Genomic DNA, 14,782 nt, shown 5'->3' with positions numbered 1-14,782 from the left:
AGAGGACTGTATATGCGGACTTCCGGGTCCATCGTTGATGCTGGCTGTTGTCTCTTTCGTCCTCCTCAAATTCGGCCGGCGTTAAACCAAAATTGTCGGGTTGGTTGAGTTTCAGGTATGTCTTTGAAGACCCCATCATTCGTTTAGCTATGCTTCGTGTGCTCGCAAACCCCCAGAGAATGAGAATATTGAAGTCGATCAGACATTGGCTAAAATCCGGAAATACTAACAACGGGTCGTAAGAAAAGAAAAAAGGGAAAAAAGGGAAAAGGCTATAGACGCGAAAGATGTGCTTCTCTTCTGGCTGACCTGTGTTTGTAGATGCCCAGATTGAAGAATTAGAAGCTTACTGCAGGAAGCTCTCCAGCAAAAGCAAGAGTGGCTGCTGTCAGCATGCATAGGCTGTGGACCGTACCATACCCTTTTTGTGTCGACTCGCTGCATGATTACTCACTCACTCGATAGGTCAGCACCACTTTGACAGTGAGTCTGAATAAGGTAAGTCAGCACGAATCTGACTGCGATCGACCACAGGACACCAATGACTTTGCCAAGCAATCGCCTCTCGTGGTTGCACGATGGGCGGCGTCCTTATGGAAAACTGAACAACTAGTTGTGTTCCTCTCCTTTTGAAAAAAAAGGCTTGGATGACTGTATAAGATTATATCTTGCCTTTCTTCTGAGTTGGACTTATTTGAAAACCTTGATAGCCTGCGCCAAAGCCAAAACATAGTCGTTAGCAACATGAAGGTCATCCAAAGAAGAGAGCTCAGTTCTTTCGACCAGAACTTGGGCAGTTTCCATCACCATCCTGACGATCTCGTTCCCGTTTCCCTCTCCTTAGACAGTACGGCTGATGAACGGGCCAACCTACTGGCATCTATCATCTCGAAGTCTTCTGCGCCGCATATCAGTCTTCAGGCGAATGAATTCCGCGTTGGCCCTGATCCTACCTCCAAGGACATATTCCGGAAAAAGCTGCTGAGGGAACTTCGCAAAGGTTGGGCAAATGCAAGCACGGAAGCTCGCTTCATCAGACTTGTCGAAGTCCTGCAGCGCGATGGATGCGCTGTCTTCGCTGGACTGGTCGATATGCAATCTTTTCAGCAGCTCATCGACGATTTTTCGGACATTATGAATGGTTCCGGAAGCCATGCATTCCTACACTCATTTTCTCATCTCATTGAACACCCCGACTTTCTCAAAAATTCACGTTATAACGACGCCATCATCCATCCTCTGCTCATTGCTATGCTGTCTTATGCAATGGGCGGCCCCATCAGGATGACTGATGCTCGGGGAAAAGATACTGAACCCATCTCCGTCAACGCCCAAGACAACATGCTCCATGTTGACAACACCCCTTTCCGGGAGGAGTACAAGATCCTGCTTGGTTGGGAGAAGGGAAAGGTCAAGGGTCCTACCGGTCAGAATTTCACATTCCTGCCCGGCACGCAGAAGGGAACCCGATTTGTCCGGGTGGACGAACACTCCCAGCCCTGGTCCACGGAGAACGACAGCCTGTTCATCACCAATGAGAGCATCGATTCGGTCTTCGGGTTTCAAAAAGACATCGCGGGAGGTGCGCCTGCAGTTGTTGAGGTAGAGTACCCCAACCAGCCCATCACTGTGGTTTTCAATGCGGGCTCTCTAGTCCATCATCGTTACCGCAATACAGCCGGTAATGCTCGAAGTTGCGTCATAACCGCATTCCATCTTGCGTCTGATCATCCAGGAACGCTTTTGGACCCGACAACGATTGGAAAGCCTGAATCAGTGGCTGACATCCTGATGGGTCACCAAGACGGAACCAAAACTGAGGCTTTTTGTCGTTTGATTGGTGCTAAAGCATCAGCCATTGAGACAAAAATCTTGGAAGTCCTTGACGACAGCCATCAGTCCACCTTAGTTGACACAGCGACAATGATGCTCTCTGGCGACAAGCTTCATTGTTGGCGACAAACAACCGTCAACGCCCCTCTGTCAACGCAACTGAAGTTTGAAGGCGGTAACTTCATCTCTTGTGCAGACGGTTCCATCTCCCGAAGGTCGTTGATAAAGAAGCTCGCTGGCGCCATGGCGTATGATAAACATGGTCTCTTGGATCTTGTAATCTATATGGATGGTCATGAGGAGATACGGAAGCCAGCCCGAAAGAGCGTTTGGACTTTGCCTAGGGAAAGGATTGAGCAGGTTCTGACTACTTGGCTGCCAGCTGTCGAAGCGTACAATTTCACCTGTGGCGATGTACAGAAGCCAGTTCTTTTGCAACAAAAAGCCGAAAAAGTTGCTCGCCTGCTCCGAGATGCTTTTCCCACAATCGACTTTTCTGTCGAAAACAGCGGTCGAAAGGAGCAAGAGTTGTCGTCGGCTCACCAACTTATTATCGACCTTGGGGAGTCCATCACCCGATGCGAAAAGGTGGAGACTTATATCACCACGAATCTTTTTCTCTTCTTCACTATCGATCGTGTCATATCTCACCTTGACTGGGCCTTGGGACAGAGAGTTGCCGGGATTTCCGCTGTTTTCCTGAGGGCTTATATTGCTTGCGTTCTAGTGGTCGAGAGAAACCAAGGTATCTGATTGTGTATGGTAATTATGCATACGAAAACATAAGATACAGACTACTCGTATGTATCTTATTTGAACATTTGTTTTGGTAAAGACAATGGATTTGCCGTAATTCACGGCCCTCGCAGTCTAGTCCATTCACTGAGGGTATCCAATAATCCCTCTATATTAGGATGATTATATTGACATGTGCCTTGTTCTGTCAAAATCATTGCCGATCAACGCCACTTAAATGAAGAAGGGTAGTTGACTGCTTTTGAACTCTGATGTGGTCTGTTATGTTATGCTGGAGTTGTTGCTTCACGTAGCTCAACTACACAGCTACGCTCATTCAGCTATGGGTAATTTCAAAATATTGAAAACCAGCTGCTTGGCACTCCAAATACCTGACATGTTAGAATCAAAGTACTTTTAGATTCTTGAGCTTCGCCAGGGATTTTCTTCATCCTCTTTTTTCTCTTTCTTTGTTCCGATTGTTCTGATTATAGCTGCTTCGTTTCCTCATATTTAGCAAGTCCCAAAGCAAAAGTCGAGTTTGAAAGTTGTCGGAACCTTTGCTTACGGAATTTGGCGAGGAAGCCAGCAGGAGCCTGGGCGGCGTTGATGATTTCCGGCTAATCTCCGCAGTTCGACGCACCCCTGTAGCATCGTTCGCGGGTTAAAGTGTCAGCGTGCATGTCAGCATGCGTCTTGTGGAACAACTCCAGGTGTGTGGGCCAAGGAAGTAAGCAAATGAACCACAAGTGATCGGCTTAGAGGTATCGCCGTGACAATCATGCGAGCGGCTTGTTGGCCTTCTTGGAATACTGGAGTGATCTATGAATCCCTCGCCATACCAACTTACAAGCCCACGGTAGATTGGCTATTGTGTCTCTTCCAGTGTTACTTCGTTTTGTCTTACTTACTCATTCCTTGAGTGAGATCCAAACACTTCCCATGAAGATTCCAGCTATCAAGACAAGCGCTACTGTGCTGGCGCTGGCAACTCGAGTTGCCAGTTCCGTGTATTGCGATTCCGACGATTGTGCTCAAAACCAACCCGTCGGTACTCCCACAAGCACTGCTGCTTGCTCCACTGTGAGTGCATTGTGGGCGGCCCAAATCACAGCTACTCCCAAGCCTACCGTTATCGCCAAGCTTGCATACGACTGCATCAATTCAGTACCGCTCAACAAGCCTGCCGCCTTGAGGTGGATTGATGAGTTGAAGCCATATCTAGAATGGCAATCAACCCTCGCATTTTTAAAGACACCGCCACCCGAGTATTTCTTCCCCCCACACGACATTGTCGCTGCTCTTGACACAATTCGCGTCGATTTGGAAGCTGGCAAATACCCAAACGAGTACTCTTGGCAGCGGGACGTATTTGTTAAAGTCTTTGGACCTGCTCATGATGGACATCTGTACGTCAATCCGGACATCCTCACCAATGCAATGGAATGGGTCAGGCCACTTGCTCTTGTCTCCATCAGCGAAGACGGTACCTCCCCGCCCGTTATTAAAGTTTACGACGATGTCGCCTCCAACCCCGAGACCGCATCGATTCTCTCGCTCATCAATGGTGTTGACGCGGCAACATTTCTCAAGGATCAGATATTCGCAATCACCGGAAGCCAGGACCCTGACGCTGCCTACAACTCAATGTTTTACTCCAAGTCTTCGGCCGTCTCTAATAACGCCGGCTTTTTCAAACAAGGTGGCCGAACACGGTACATTTACCCCGGTGAAACAACTTCATTCACCTTTGAGAACGGAACATACCTCGAATTGCTCAATATCGCGAGACTCAAGGGTGACTGGAATGGGGTCAAAGACGGGACGTCATTCTTCAGCAAATTCGCTCCAGGTGCTGGACTCGCCAACTCTACCTTGGTATCGACATCTAGCGCAGCACATACAAGTACACCCACAACCATGTCACCAACAAGTCCGACGGGTGTTAAAGGCTACCCTTCGCCAGTCGTAATCAGTAGAGATTCGGTAGTATCCGGCTACTTCATCGATGAGCCGGGTTTTGAAGACGTTGCCGTTTTGGCCGTCATGTCCTTCGGGTCCGATAGCCCTGCCGAGTTTCAAAAAGTCATCGAGGACTTTTTTCTCAGAGCTATAAATGCTTCGAAGACTAAGCTCATAGTAGACCTCCAGTTCAACTATGGAGGTTACATATTCCAAGGCTACGATACGTGCGTTGTCAAGGCTCATCTGCTTCTGAGGGGCCCCTGCCCGGCGCTCTATTCTTCTCTGCTCTTCATCTACTAATAATCAGCTTTTAGGTTTCGACAGATTTTTCCTGATGTCATACAAGAAGGCACTGGTCGGTGGCGTTACTCTCGAGGCTTCAAAGCCGTCTCACAGGTTTTCTCCGATAACTGTGAGGGTTATAATCCTGACACAGCATCACACGAACTTATACAGCAGTGTGAGAGCGTTTATAACTGGGGACATGATCTTGCAAGAGATCTGCGGTATTTCACCTCGTATGAAGACAAGTTTTCCACGGCAAGTAACTTCCTGAGGCGGAACGGCGATTCTTCGCAGTCTATATTTCTAATACTTGAAGCGGCAGACTGAGAAGAACGACCAATATACCAACCTCATGCAGTGGGATTTCGAGAATCTGATGGACACGATCAACAGCACCTACGGAATGGGGTTTGACGTCACGGGATATGGCTCTCGCATGAACTATACTAGACCATTTGGCGGGCCAGAAAACATTGTGCTGCTGTATGATGGCGCATGCGCCTCGACATGTACGCTCTTCTCGCAGTTTATGAAGCGGGATGCAGGCGTCAAAAGCATCGCAATGGGAGGGCGACCCGAAATCGAGGACAGGATTCAGGGCACAGGCGGAGTCAAAGGTTCGCAGACATACTCATTCGGAAGCATCCACGGTTATACTCAGATCGCAAAGCGGATGACCAACGACACTTCTCTGATTGCTGAGTTAAGTCGTTTCACCACCTACGTCCACTCGCGTGCCTCATCGACCAGCATCAACGTCAAAGACGAGATTCTCCATGAGAATTGGGAAGACGGCATCCCGGCTCAGTTCATCACCGAAAAATCTGATTGCCGCTTATACTGGCAGGCCGATATGCACCAGGACATGACCAATCTATGGAAAGCTGCCGCTACCGCTGCCTTCAAAGGCGGCAAGTGCGCTTTTGGAGCCATCGACTACTCGGAGACGGCAACCACCAAAAAGCGTGGTAGTACTCAGCGGCCACCTTTCACGCGCCCTCGTATCCAACTCCGAAAGGAAAAGGGACCGACGCATGCACCTTTGGCCAAATGGGATGCTGAAGGATCCAGCTTGTGGACTTTCCGGGCCAATCATTACATGTTCGCCGAAAATTAGGCCAATTTCATAGTCGTGCGAACGATACAGCGGACTGAGCTAAATTGGGGGATACAAAGAACAACTGGCTTGTGCCTGATGCAGTTTCTAGGCTCTATTGGAGAGACCGACTGCTTGTTTATGAAGCTCGTATTCCATCGATTGTTGCGGGTATTAGACAAGCAGATTACAATTTCCAATGGAGAGAACCACAAAAATGCTGCCGGTCTGAACTCTACGTACGTCCTAGAAAAATCCAAGATTAGTGTTTAACGGCCAACATTCTCATCTTGAAGAGAATATCTGTTGCAGCAATGCAACGTCGGCCCGAGACCACTATGGTTCTTGCTTAGCGTGTAGCGTGCTAAGTTAAGCATAATTTACGAAAGAATCAAGTGATGTATGCACGCCACATCTGCCCACTTTCCGCTCTCCACTACCATTGCTGGAAGAATACTCAGAGGAACCGGTGTGGAACCGGACCGGAGAGGAAGGTAGTTTGCTATGGTATCAGGCCAAAGTTTTTTACCCCTGTCAGGTATCTTGTGGCTTGCAAGCAGGCAGATCTAAGCACTGGTACTTCGCATACTTAGGTGACTGTTCAGCCAGTTGGGTTGTGAATCCTCGCTGGCTGTGGGGTCAAAGCCAAGAACTACCTGTTGTGGGTAAAAGACTTACCCATCACACCATAGTACTTGAGGGGCCCGCGCCTCAAGAAAAACCCGCCGGTTTTACCACCTCTATTCCCTACCAAGCCGGCGGACTTTTCTTGAGGGCGCGTGAGGGGTTAATGGTACAGAAAAGCCGGTCGGGTTTGACTGCAGTAATCAAAGTACTGGATACCTCCGGGACGTCCACCTGTGTGGCACAGGGCACGCTGTGCCACACAGGCGCTGTGAGACTTCCTTGTTCTCTTTCTAGGCCCAGAGCACTCGCGGCCCGGCGGGAAGGTCCGACGGTGATTTATTCGGCTACCTGATCATTACGCCCGCATCCCCGAACGACTATTTCGCCCCACCAAAAGACGGCTCGTGGGATATTGCGTCATTGGCGAAAGGCCAATAATTGCCAGCTCACCGAGTTTGCACGTACAGCGTCCAATGGGACATCCAGCGAAGACTCAGCTCTTAGTTAATATATACATTACAAACCGCCGGCTATCGCCTTATCTGGCAGCTTGCATATCTTGCAGACGAAATTGAAAGAGAACCTTCATGGTCATAGATCTTATTCTCCCAGATTCGCCGCTGAGCCACTTTTCCCCCAAAAACGTGGCCGCATGCGGTAGAGACCAACCCGCTGAGTGGTGATTAACTTCTTTCTCTCCTTCACCGGTCGACTCCCCACGCGGTCAAAATGTCTGCAGAGCTATTGAGTATGCACTAGCATTTGACCTTCGCTACCTAGTATCACTATCACTATCGCTTGAGTAATTAAAGTCTCTGTCGCGGCACTGAGCCATTTCCTGCAACTTTTTTCTCAGAAAGGTCAAGCAGTCTAGGATCTCGTCGTCTTTGGTCTCGAGAAGTCCAAAGCGGACACCAAACTTGCAGAGCTTTTGAATCTCTGAAACCATCATCTCGGCCCTGTGAGCAACACAACATCCTGCTGGTCTTCTGCTGCTTTCAACGCCTGACGCGCTTTGCTTTCCGGATGTCGAAGTACGTTGTGAATTCTGTAGACAAGTAAATAATTAGTGACCGTTAGCCGTTGTTGGCTGATATTAAAGCTCACCAAAAAAGGGAGGCATGGATTTTCCTTAGTATTTCCGCTGGCGGCAATGATGGAGGGCGAGCGAGCTGAGCTGGTGCGCAACGACGTAGCTTCAATTCGACTAACCAAGTTCGTATTGCTGGATGACTGGAGATGTTCGATCGGAGTGTAGGTGTGCCCAGAGTTGCCCACAAGACTCATGGGGCTCATGCTGAAGAGAACAGTGGGATCCGTTCGGCCTTCGGGAGAGTGACGAGCCTTCCATCCACTCGCAGGAAAGTTGTCTTCGTTTGGGGGCGATTGTATAGATGGCAAAGCCTTGAACCAAGGAGCCTCAGAAAAATCAGGGTATAAATCCTCGGGAGTGTTGCATGCGAATATGGCGCTGAAATCCATGTCACTATTCGAGCTTGGGAAATCCGGGTGCGAGGCCCCTGGCAGCGTGGTTGGTGATTTGAAAACAGTGTTTGAGGCCATGATATGATCATTACTGCTCCCATCTTCGCCCCTTTTCTCTCTTTGGAGAGGGTGTAAGCCTGTTGTACTGATGGCTTTCCTCCGGCTTCCTGCATTTTGTCAGCACGGTAGTCGGTAATGGCGATGTTTCGACGTACTGAAACGTTTTTGAGCTTCGCGATTTTGCAGCTTGCGCTTCGCCTTTTGGTCTTGAGTTTCGCCCATGTTTGAGGTAGGGAAGAACGATAAGCAATCTTGTGCCGCTGTTATTTCACCGATTAATGATTCTAGGTTGTTCATCTCAGCCGAAGGTCCTAATCTTTGCTTCTTATTTGGTACGGCGGGTACTTCATCATTGATCTACACGTAGTCAGTCGAGGTGGTGGCGCTAACCTGTTGGTTAGCCATCTCCAAGATGTCTTTTGCAGGTAGGTATCCTATCTCACTGAGTACTTGTTGTACCAGGTTCCCCTGACGCCAAGGCCCTCTCCACCAACAAGTCAACCTCGCCGCCGCTTGCATTCCTGTGCCGCTCAGTACCCAGAGGATATCATAAGCGTGCTTTGACGGGCATACCGGCTGAGTCGTTCATTTGCAAAAATCGGTTGGCTTTGCGCGGAGTTCCGGAACCTCACAACCAGCTAGGGTGGAGCACACTGTCTCAGGAAAGATCATCGATTCCACCGTTGGATCTTCATTTGGTTGCGGCGTCGGCTCAGTCATGTCACCAGGTGTATTTCTGCCGCCGACACCCGCCTATAAAGCTTTTACAGAGTCCGGGGAAGCAGAAACATGAAGAGAGCTAAGAGCCAGAGGGACCACCAAGCTTTTGGCAGCCGCAGCCAAGGGTTGGCGATCTGTAGCGCGATGGCAATGCGTTACCCGAAAATGTCACGTGTGGCATGGAGTCCTGGAGACGTCTCACTTTAAAGGACGTTCCATGTGGGCGCGTGACCAGTGAGGTAGGATACTATAATTTCCCCTGTCCCACATGATATGGAAAAAACCAACGCATTTCTTTGGCCAGCATCCTCCAACGCTCCTCGTCTTGGCGATTTGATGCAAGCTTACTTCACGTCAGCGTCTCCGGGTAATCCGATACCCTTTCGGGCCTTTGATGAAACCATAATGGACTGGCCCTTCAGCTTTTTCCAGCCTGCAGCCAGAACAACATACCATGGTTCATGCCCACTGTACTTTCCACTGCCCTGTTACTGCCTCCGCAGAGAGTGAAAAGAACGTTGCCTCTTAGCCTAATTAGGAAGGTAATCGTCGGTATCAGCTTAAAAGCCTGTTATCCGTGCCGCAGTCAAAACGGTTGGATCTCTTCAGGAAGGTAAACAAGACATCGTGTGACTAGCGTTTCTCAGGTCTTCCCTCAATTTCCGTACCCAAGCAAATCGTCTGCAGAATGCACTCCCTGCATGTTGCTCTAATGATGACTTTGTCTTGGCGACCCACCACAGCGTTTATCAGAACGATTCTTGAGGTCTAGACCAGTGCTCAATGGGACCTGAACTGTCAATTCGATTTATAACAGCTGGGTTAGTAAACCCATCATGCTCGATCAGGTAACCCGCAGAACCTAAAATTTATTCTTTCTTCTTTGAGTCGCAAAGCACCTGGCACGTAAATCTATCCTTCCTTATTGAGCGCCAAGGGGCATCATCATGGCTACAGGTCGAGCTGAGCCCATCGTGTACCCCACATCCCAGGTCATTTCCATCGCAGCTTCCGTTCTGTTTCTGCTGTTGCTGCCTTTCCGGCTTTCGAATCTTCGTGCAGAGACAACCAAAGTTGTTCAAGAACATCGCGGTCATGGCAAATCAGTGCGTAGCTAAGGCCTTGGAACTCTTCGATAAATGGTTTCTAATATTTTAAATAGTTGATGGCGATTGTACTGTCTGTGATCCAGTCAATTGGTTTGTTCACAGAAGCGTTCCCAACGTCGCGATTCAGTATCGGGGTCCTTTCTGCCACTGGTTCTTTGGTTGCATGCATAGGCCTTTGCCCTCTGCTATTTTTCGAGCACACCAGGTCCACCAAACCTTCGGATCTCGCCGTTGTCTATTTACTCGTGTCCTTGGCATGCGACTCTGTCCAGTTAGGAACGCTTGTCTATCAAAATGGAATCTTATTCGATTTCGTGACGTCTGTTGCGAGCCTCTGCGTCAAGCTTGTGATTGTTGCTGTCGAGAGCCGCAGCAAAGAAAGCATTCTGCGCGGCCCGCATGGCCAATGGCCTCCGGAACAGCTGATCGGCGTTTTGAACAGGGTTTTCTTTTGGTGGATCAATCCAATACTGGCAAGGGGAAACCGGTTCGTTCTTACTGGAGATAACCTCCCGCCTATAGACAAAAAGCTTTCGTCGAAACTGCGGCGTCATCGTGCCCTGCAAGCTTGGGACCAGAGAAGTAATTCCCCAACTGAACGAACTGATGAGCTGGTCTGCTAGAAATGACTGACGTACTTACAGCCAAGCCTGAAACGAAGACGACATTGCCAAAGGTCCTCGCTCTCAGTATGCTGTCACACCTTTTGGTCCCAATTATTCCCAGACTCTTCCTCATTGGTTTTCGCTACGCTCAACCCGTTCTTATCAGAGCAGCTATTCGGTATATAAGCAACATGCCAGGGCAATCTGCGGAAACAGGATATTCGGTCATATTGTTGGCTGTAATAGTTTATGTTGGTTTGGCCGTATGTCTGTTCTCATCATGTTCGCTGTATTCCTTACTTACTTTCAGTACAGATATCCAAGGCTATGTATCAACACCGTTTGAATCGCCTTAAAATCATGATCAGAGGCGCCGTCGTTGGTCTTGTTAACAAAAAGTCCCTTCATCACCAGTCTAGCGGTCACGATGATGGCAGAGCGGTGACATTGATGAGCACAGATGCCGATAACGTCTGCCAGGCTGCGTCAATGTTTCATGAGACATGGGCACAGGTAATCGAGGTTGCAGTGGGGATGGCGATGCTATCACAAGAAGTCGGATGGGCGTGCCTCATCCTACTTGTGATCATATTTTGTGAGTATGTTTGTTTACTTATGCGAATAGTAAGCTAACCTTCATCAAAAGTTTGTTCAAGAATGAGCCGATACTTGGCCAAAAACCTGCAGGGCAGGCAAAAAGATTGGAACGCAGCGACACAAAAGCGAATTGCCATGACCACGTCAATGCTTGCTTCAATGAAAAGTCTGAAGATGCTCGGGGTGACTTCCTACACGGAATCACTGGTTCAGACTCTGCGGCTTGAAGAACTACAGATGGCAAAAAAAGTTCGATGGATGATGGTTGCTTACAATGCAAGCGGTACCATACCCTTAATATTCTGTATTGGTCTACTCTCTAATATTCACAGCAAACGCCCTTGGTATATTTTCTCCAATTATTACATTCGTAATATTCGTCCTCATAGCAAGGTGGAATGGCTCTATACTCGATACTGAGACGGCCTTTACTACAACCGCACTACTCGGTTTGGTTACCCACCCAGCTAACATGATCATGTCTATTGTCCCACAGGCAATTGGCTCCTTAGCCGCATTTGAGCGTATCCAGGAGTATCTTTTGCAGTCCCCTCGGCGTGATCAAAGGTTAATATCGGAGAAAGTCAAAGAGAGCACCACAGATATTCTACCCGCCATTTCCGTCAAGAACGTTACGATTCAGACAACTCCATCTCTGCCCCCTTTGCTTAGAGATATCAATATTGACATCGAAAAGGGCTCAATAGTTGTTTGTTCCGGACCGGTGGGGAGCGGTAAGACGATGCTTACTCGATGCATCATGGGCGAACTTCCGACCGCTAGCGGGCAAATATCCGTGTCGTCGAGTCGCATAGGTTGTTGTGAACAATCACCTTGGCTACCTAGTGGAACTATCAAACAAGCAATCTGTGGTTTTACACCAGAAAGCTCAACGTGGTACGAGGAAGTTACCCGACTTTGCTGCCTCGATGAGGATATATTGGAGCTTCCCAACGGAAACCATACTATGATCGGTAGCCGAGGCTTAAACCTTTCTGGGGGTCAGCGTCAGCGAGTGGTAAGCTTTTATCTATTTGTCTTGTCAGGTTAACATATCTCACAGCATTACGACTCCTGTTAAACGATTCCGATAGCACGTTGTAATGTTTGATGGGTTGATGGTCTTGTCTCGTCGGACTATGTTCTCTGCTAGATGCCGAGCTCAACACTAAAACGGACTTTACTGACCAGCATCAGGCCATTGCTCGCGCTGTGTATTCTCGTTGTGAAATAGTCCTTCTTGATGACAGCTTCAGCGCTCTTGATGGAAAGACAGAGAGCCGAATTGTAAAGAACTTACTCGGCGAAGGAGGTCATTTCAAAAAGTCAGGTACAACTGTCTTTCTAGTCACAAACTCAGGTCAGTCTAAGTTGAGTCGCAAGATGTAAGCCGGAAACTGATTGGGTCATAGCAACCCATTTCCCCTTTGCAGACTGGTTGGTTATACTCAAGGGTGGTACAATCTCATACCAAGGAACGTGGGCTGGTTTGACACCAGACACAAAACATGTCGTCAAGCTTTATATAAGCGATACACAGAACAGTAACCCTGGAGAGCAACCGCGATTAGATAATAACGTGCAGAGCCAGAGCCTCAAGGTAGCAGAGGCTATCTCTGATCTTACCAGGGCCACTGGGGATATTTCTCTTTATGGTAACGAATCGACAGAGCTTTCCAGGTTTCCCTACATTTATACTAACGCAGCTTTCCGGTGCAGGTTATTACATACGAGCTGTGGGCTTGCGCAACTTTCTCATCCTGCTTGCCTGCACGTCATCCTATTCGTTCTTCATTACGTTTCCCCAGTACTGGCTGCAGAAGTGGACTGAAGCCCCAGCATCCCAAACTATGTTCTACGTTGGCGGCTACCTAATTTCATCTCTTATGGCATGGACTTCTACGAATGGTTCGATGTGGTGAGTATATACACGAAATCCAATGTCAACGAAGCTGAACGTCAAGGTCTACGCATATACTTGTCGCACCGGAATCTGGGGCTGAGCTCCACCGGCGCCTCCTTTTGACAATCATCAAGTTTGTAGATATGGTCTCCTCAACTTCTGTTACAAGACTGATATAATTACAGAGCACCACTATTGTACTTCTCCAACACTGATACTGGAGCTATCTTGAATCGGTTAGTTGTTGAACTTTGTTTCTTAGTACTGTCTCTTAACCCTTCACAGATTCAGTCAAGACATGCAGCTTGTCGACAGGCACTTGCCCCCAGCCGTGCTATCTATCTCTAATCGTGAGTATAACTCGAAAGTCTTCTGATCTTTTCTCATTCTCGATTTTAGAGGTTTTTAAACTTTTGGTGCAAACTGTCTTGCTTTTTAGCGCACAGAAGTTTATGACGTTGACACTACCCGTTTGTGTGACGGTCGTTTATATTGTGCAAAAAGTCTACTTGCGCACGTCTCGGCAACTGCGACTGCTTGACCTAGAGTCTCAATCGGCAGTATACTCAAACTTTCTTGAGTCGGTACGTTTTATATACAATAGCTGGTTGTTTTGTCTTTTCTTTTTCTTTTTCTGACAATACAAAAGGTTGAAGGTGTTGCGACCATTCGGGCTTTTGGTTGGGAAAAGCAAGTCGAAAGCGCAAACATCCGCTGTCTAGATGAATCTCAACAGCCTGCTTACATTCTATTCTGTCTCCAAAACTGGCTGAATATTGTTCTCGATCTCATCGTCGCTGCGATTGCAACCGGTCTCATAACCCTAGCAATTTTCGTCAAGGGAACGACCACAGCCGGGCAGATTGGCATGGCGCTGAACATTGTTCTAGTCGCCAATACAACTCTCCTTGGCCTGGTGACGTCTTGGACAAACATGGAGATCTCACTGGGTGCCATGTAAGTTTGCTCTATGCTTCTTGTCCTCTTGCTTTTAGTACTATTTGTATTACATGAGGTTTTCGTTGTCTCTTACCATACCTGAGTTCATGCGACTTACCTGGCACCTTGCAATGGGCACTGGTTATCTGAGGAGAGAGTTTGGTAGTTGTGTGCTAATGTATCACTAGATCTCGCTTGAAAAGCCTAGAGGCAGAGACACCCCGAGAAGACAAACCATCGGAAGACTACGTTCCTGAGGGTATCTGGCCATCATCGGGTGCTGTTCAGTTGGATGAGGTTGAGGTCGCATATCAGTAAGGCCACTTTGAGTTCCAATACTCCAATTTGACCCTGGACTAATATCAATACGTAGCTCCGAGGCAATTGCTCTCCAAGACATCAGTATGAAGGTGCCAGCAGGCCAGCAGCTGGTTGTTTGTGGCCGCACAGGCAGGTAAGCAGACATATTGCAAAGACTGAGAGAGCTGAGAAATGTCAGTCTAACACATTCTGCCATTCTGCAGCGGAAAAAGCACTCTGTTACTCGCACTCCTGCGCATCCTGGATACAGCATCTGGATCCATCAAGGTAGATGGAGTTGACCTGAGCTTGGTCCCACGATCCTTGGTCAGTCAAAGATGCTTCATCACCATCTCCCAGGACCCTTTCGTCCTTGGTCAAGCTAGTCTTCGTTTCAATCTAGACGTAAGTTTGTCATTGCCTCATCGTGCGGATCTTCATTCTGGCCAAGGCTCGCTGACATTTCTGCAATATAGCCTTCTGGTATAGTTTCAGATGGAGCCATCGTTGCAGTTCTCCAGAA

At 48.3% G+C, this 14,782-nt stretch overlaps 3 protein-coding genes across 3 annotated transcripts; all 3 read left to right on the top strand.

The window, feature by feature from the left end:
• Window positions 1-744: 744 nt before the first annotated feature.
• ColSpa_09886 (uncharacterized protein) lies at window positions 745-1,705 on the top strand (the record flags this gene model as incomplete). The annotated part of the gene is made up of 2 exons (XM_049276098.1): window positions 745-1,653; window positions 1,679-1,705. The coding sequence occupies 2 exons, from the start codon at window positions 745-747 to the stop codon at window positions 1,703-1,705; spliced, it is 936 nt and encodes a 311-aa protein (XP_049132055.1).
• Window positions 1,706-3,510: 1,805 nt separating this feature from the next.
• On the top strand, window positions 3,511-4,833 carry ColSpa_09885 (peptidase S41 family protein ustP; the record flags this gene model as incomplete). The annotated part of the gene is made up of 1 exon (XM_049276097.1): window positions 3,511-4,833. One exon carries the CDS (start codon window positions 3,511-3,513, stop codon window positions 4,831-4,833), a length of 1,323 nt encoding a protein of 440 aa, XP_049132054.1.
• Window positions 4,834-5,170: 337 nt separating this feature from the next.
• Window positions 5,171-5,935, top strand: ColSpa_09884 (peptidase S41 family protein ustP; the record flags this gene model as incomplete). The annotated part of the gene is made up of 1 exon (XM_049276096.1): window positions 5,171-5,935. The coding sequence occupies one exon, from the start codon at window positions 5,171-5,173 to the stop codon at window positions 5,933-5,935; it is 765 nt and encodes a 254-aa protein (XP_049132053.1).
• Between the last annotated feature and the right edge of the window lie 8,847 nt (window positions 5,936-14,782).

This window comes from Colletotrichum spaethianum (assembly GCF_022836535.1).
Source record: "Colletotrichum spaethianum MAFF 239500 DNA, contig31, whole genome shotgun sequence".
Classification (NCBI taxonomy): Eukaryota; Fungi; Ascomycota; class Sordariomycetes; order Glomerellales; family Glomerellaceae; genus Colletotrichum; species Colletotrichum spaethianum.
The sequence above is the reverse complement of the archived record's forward strand: the minus strand, read 5'-3'. Positions and strand labels throughout refer to the sequence as shown.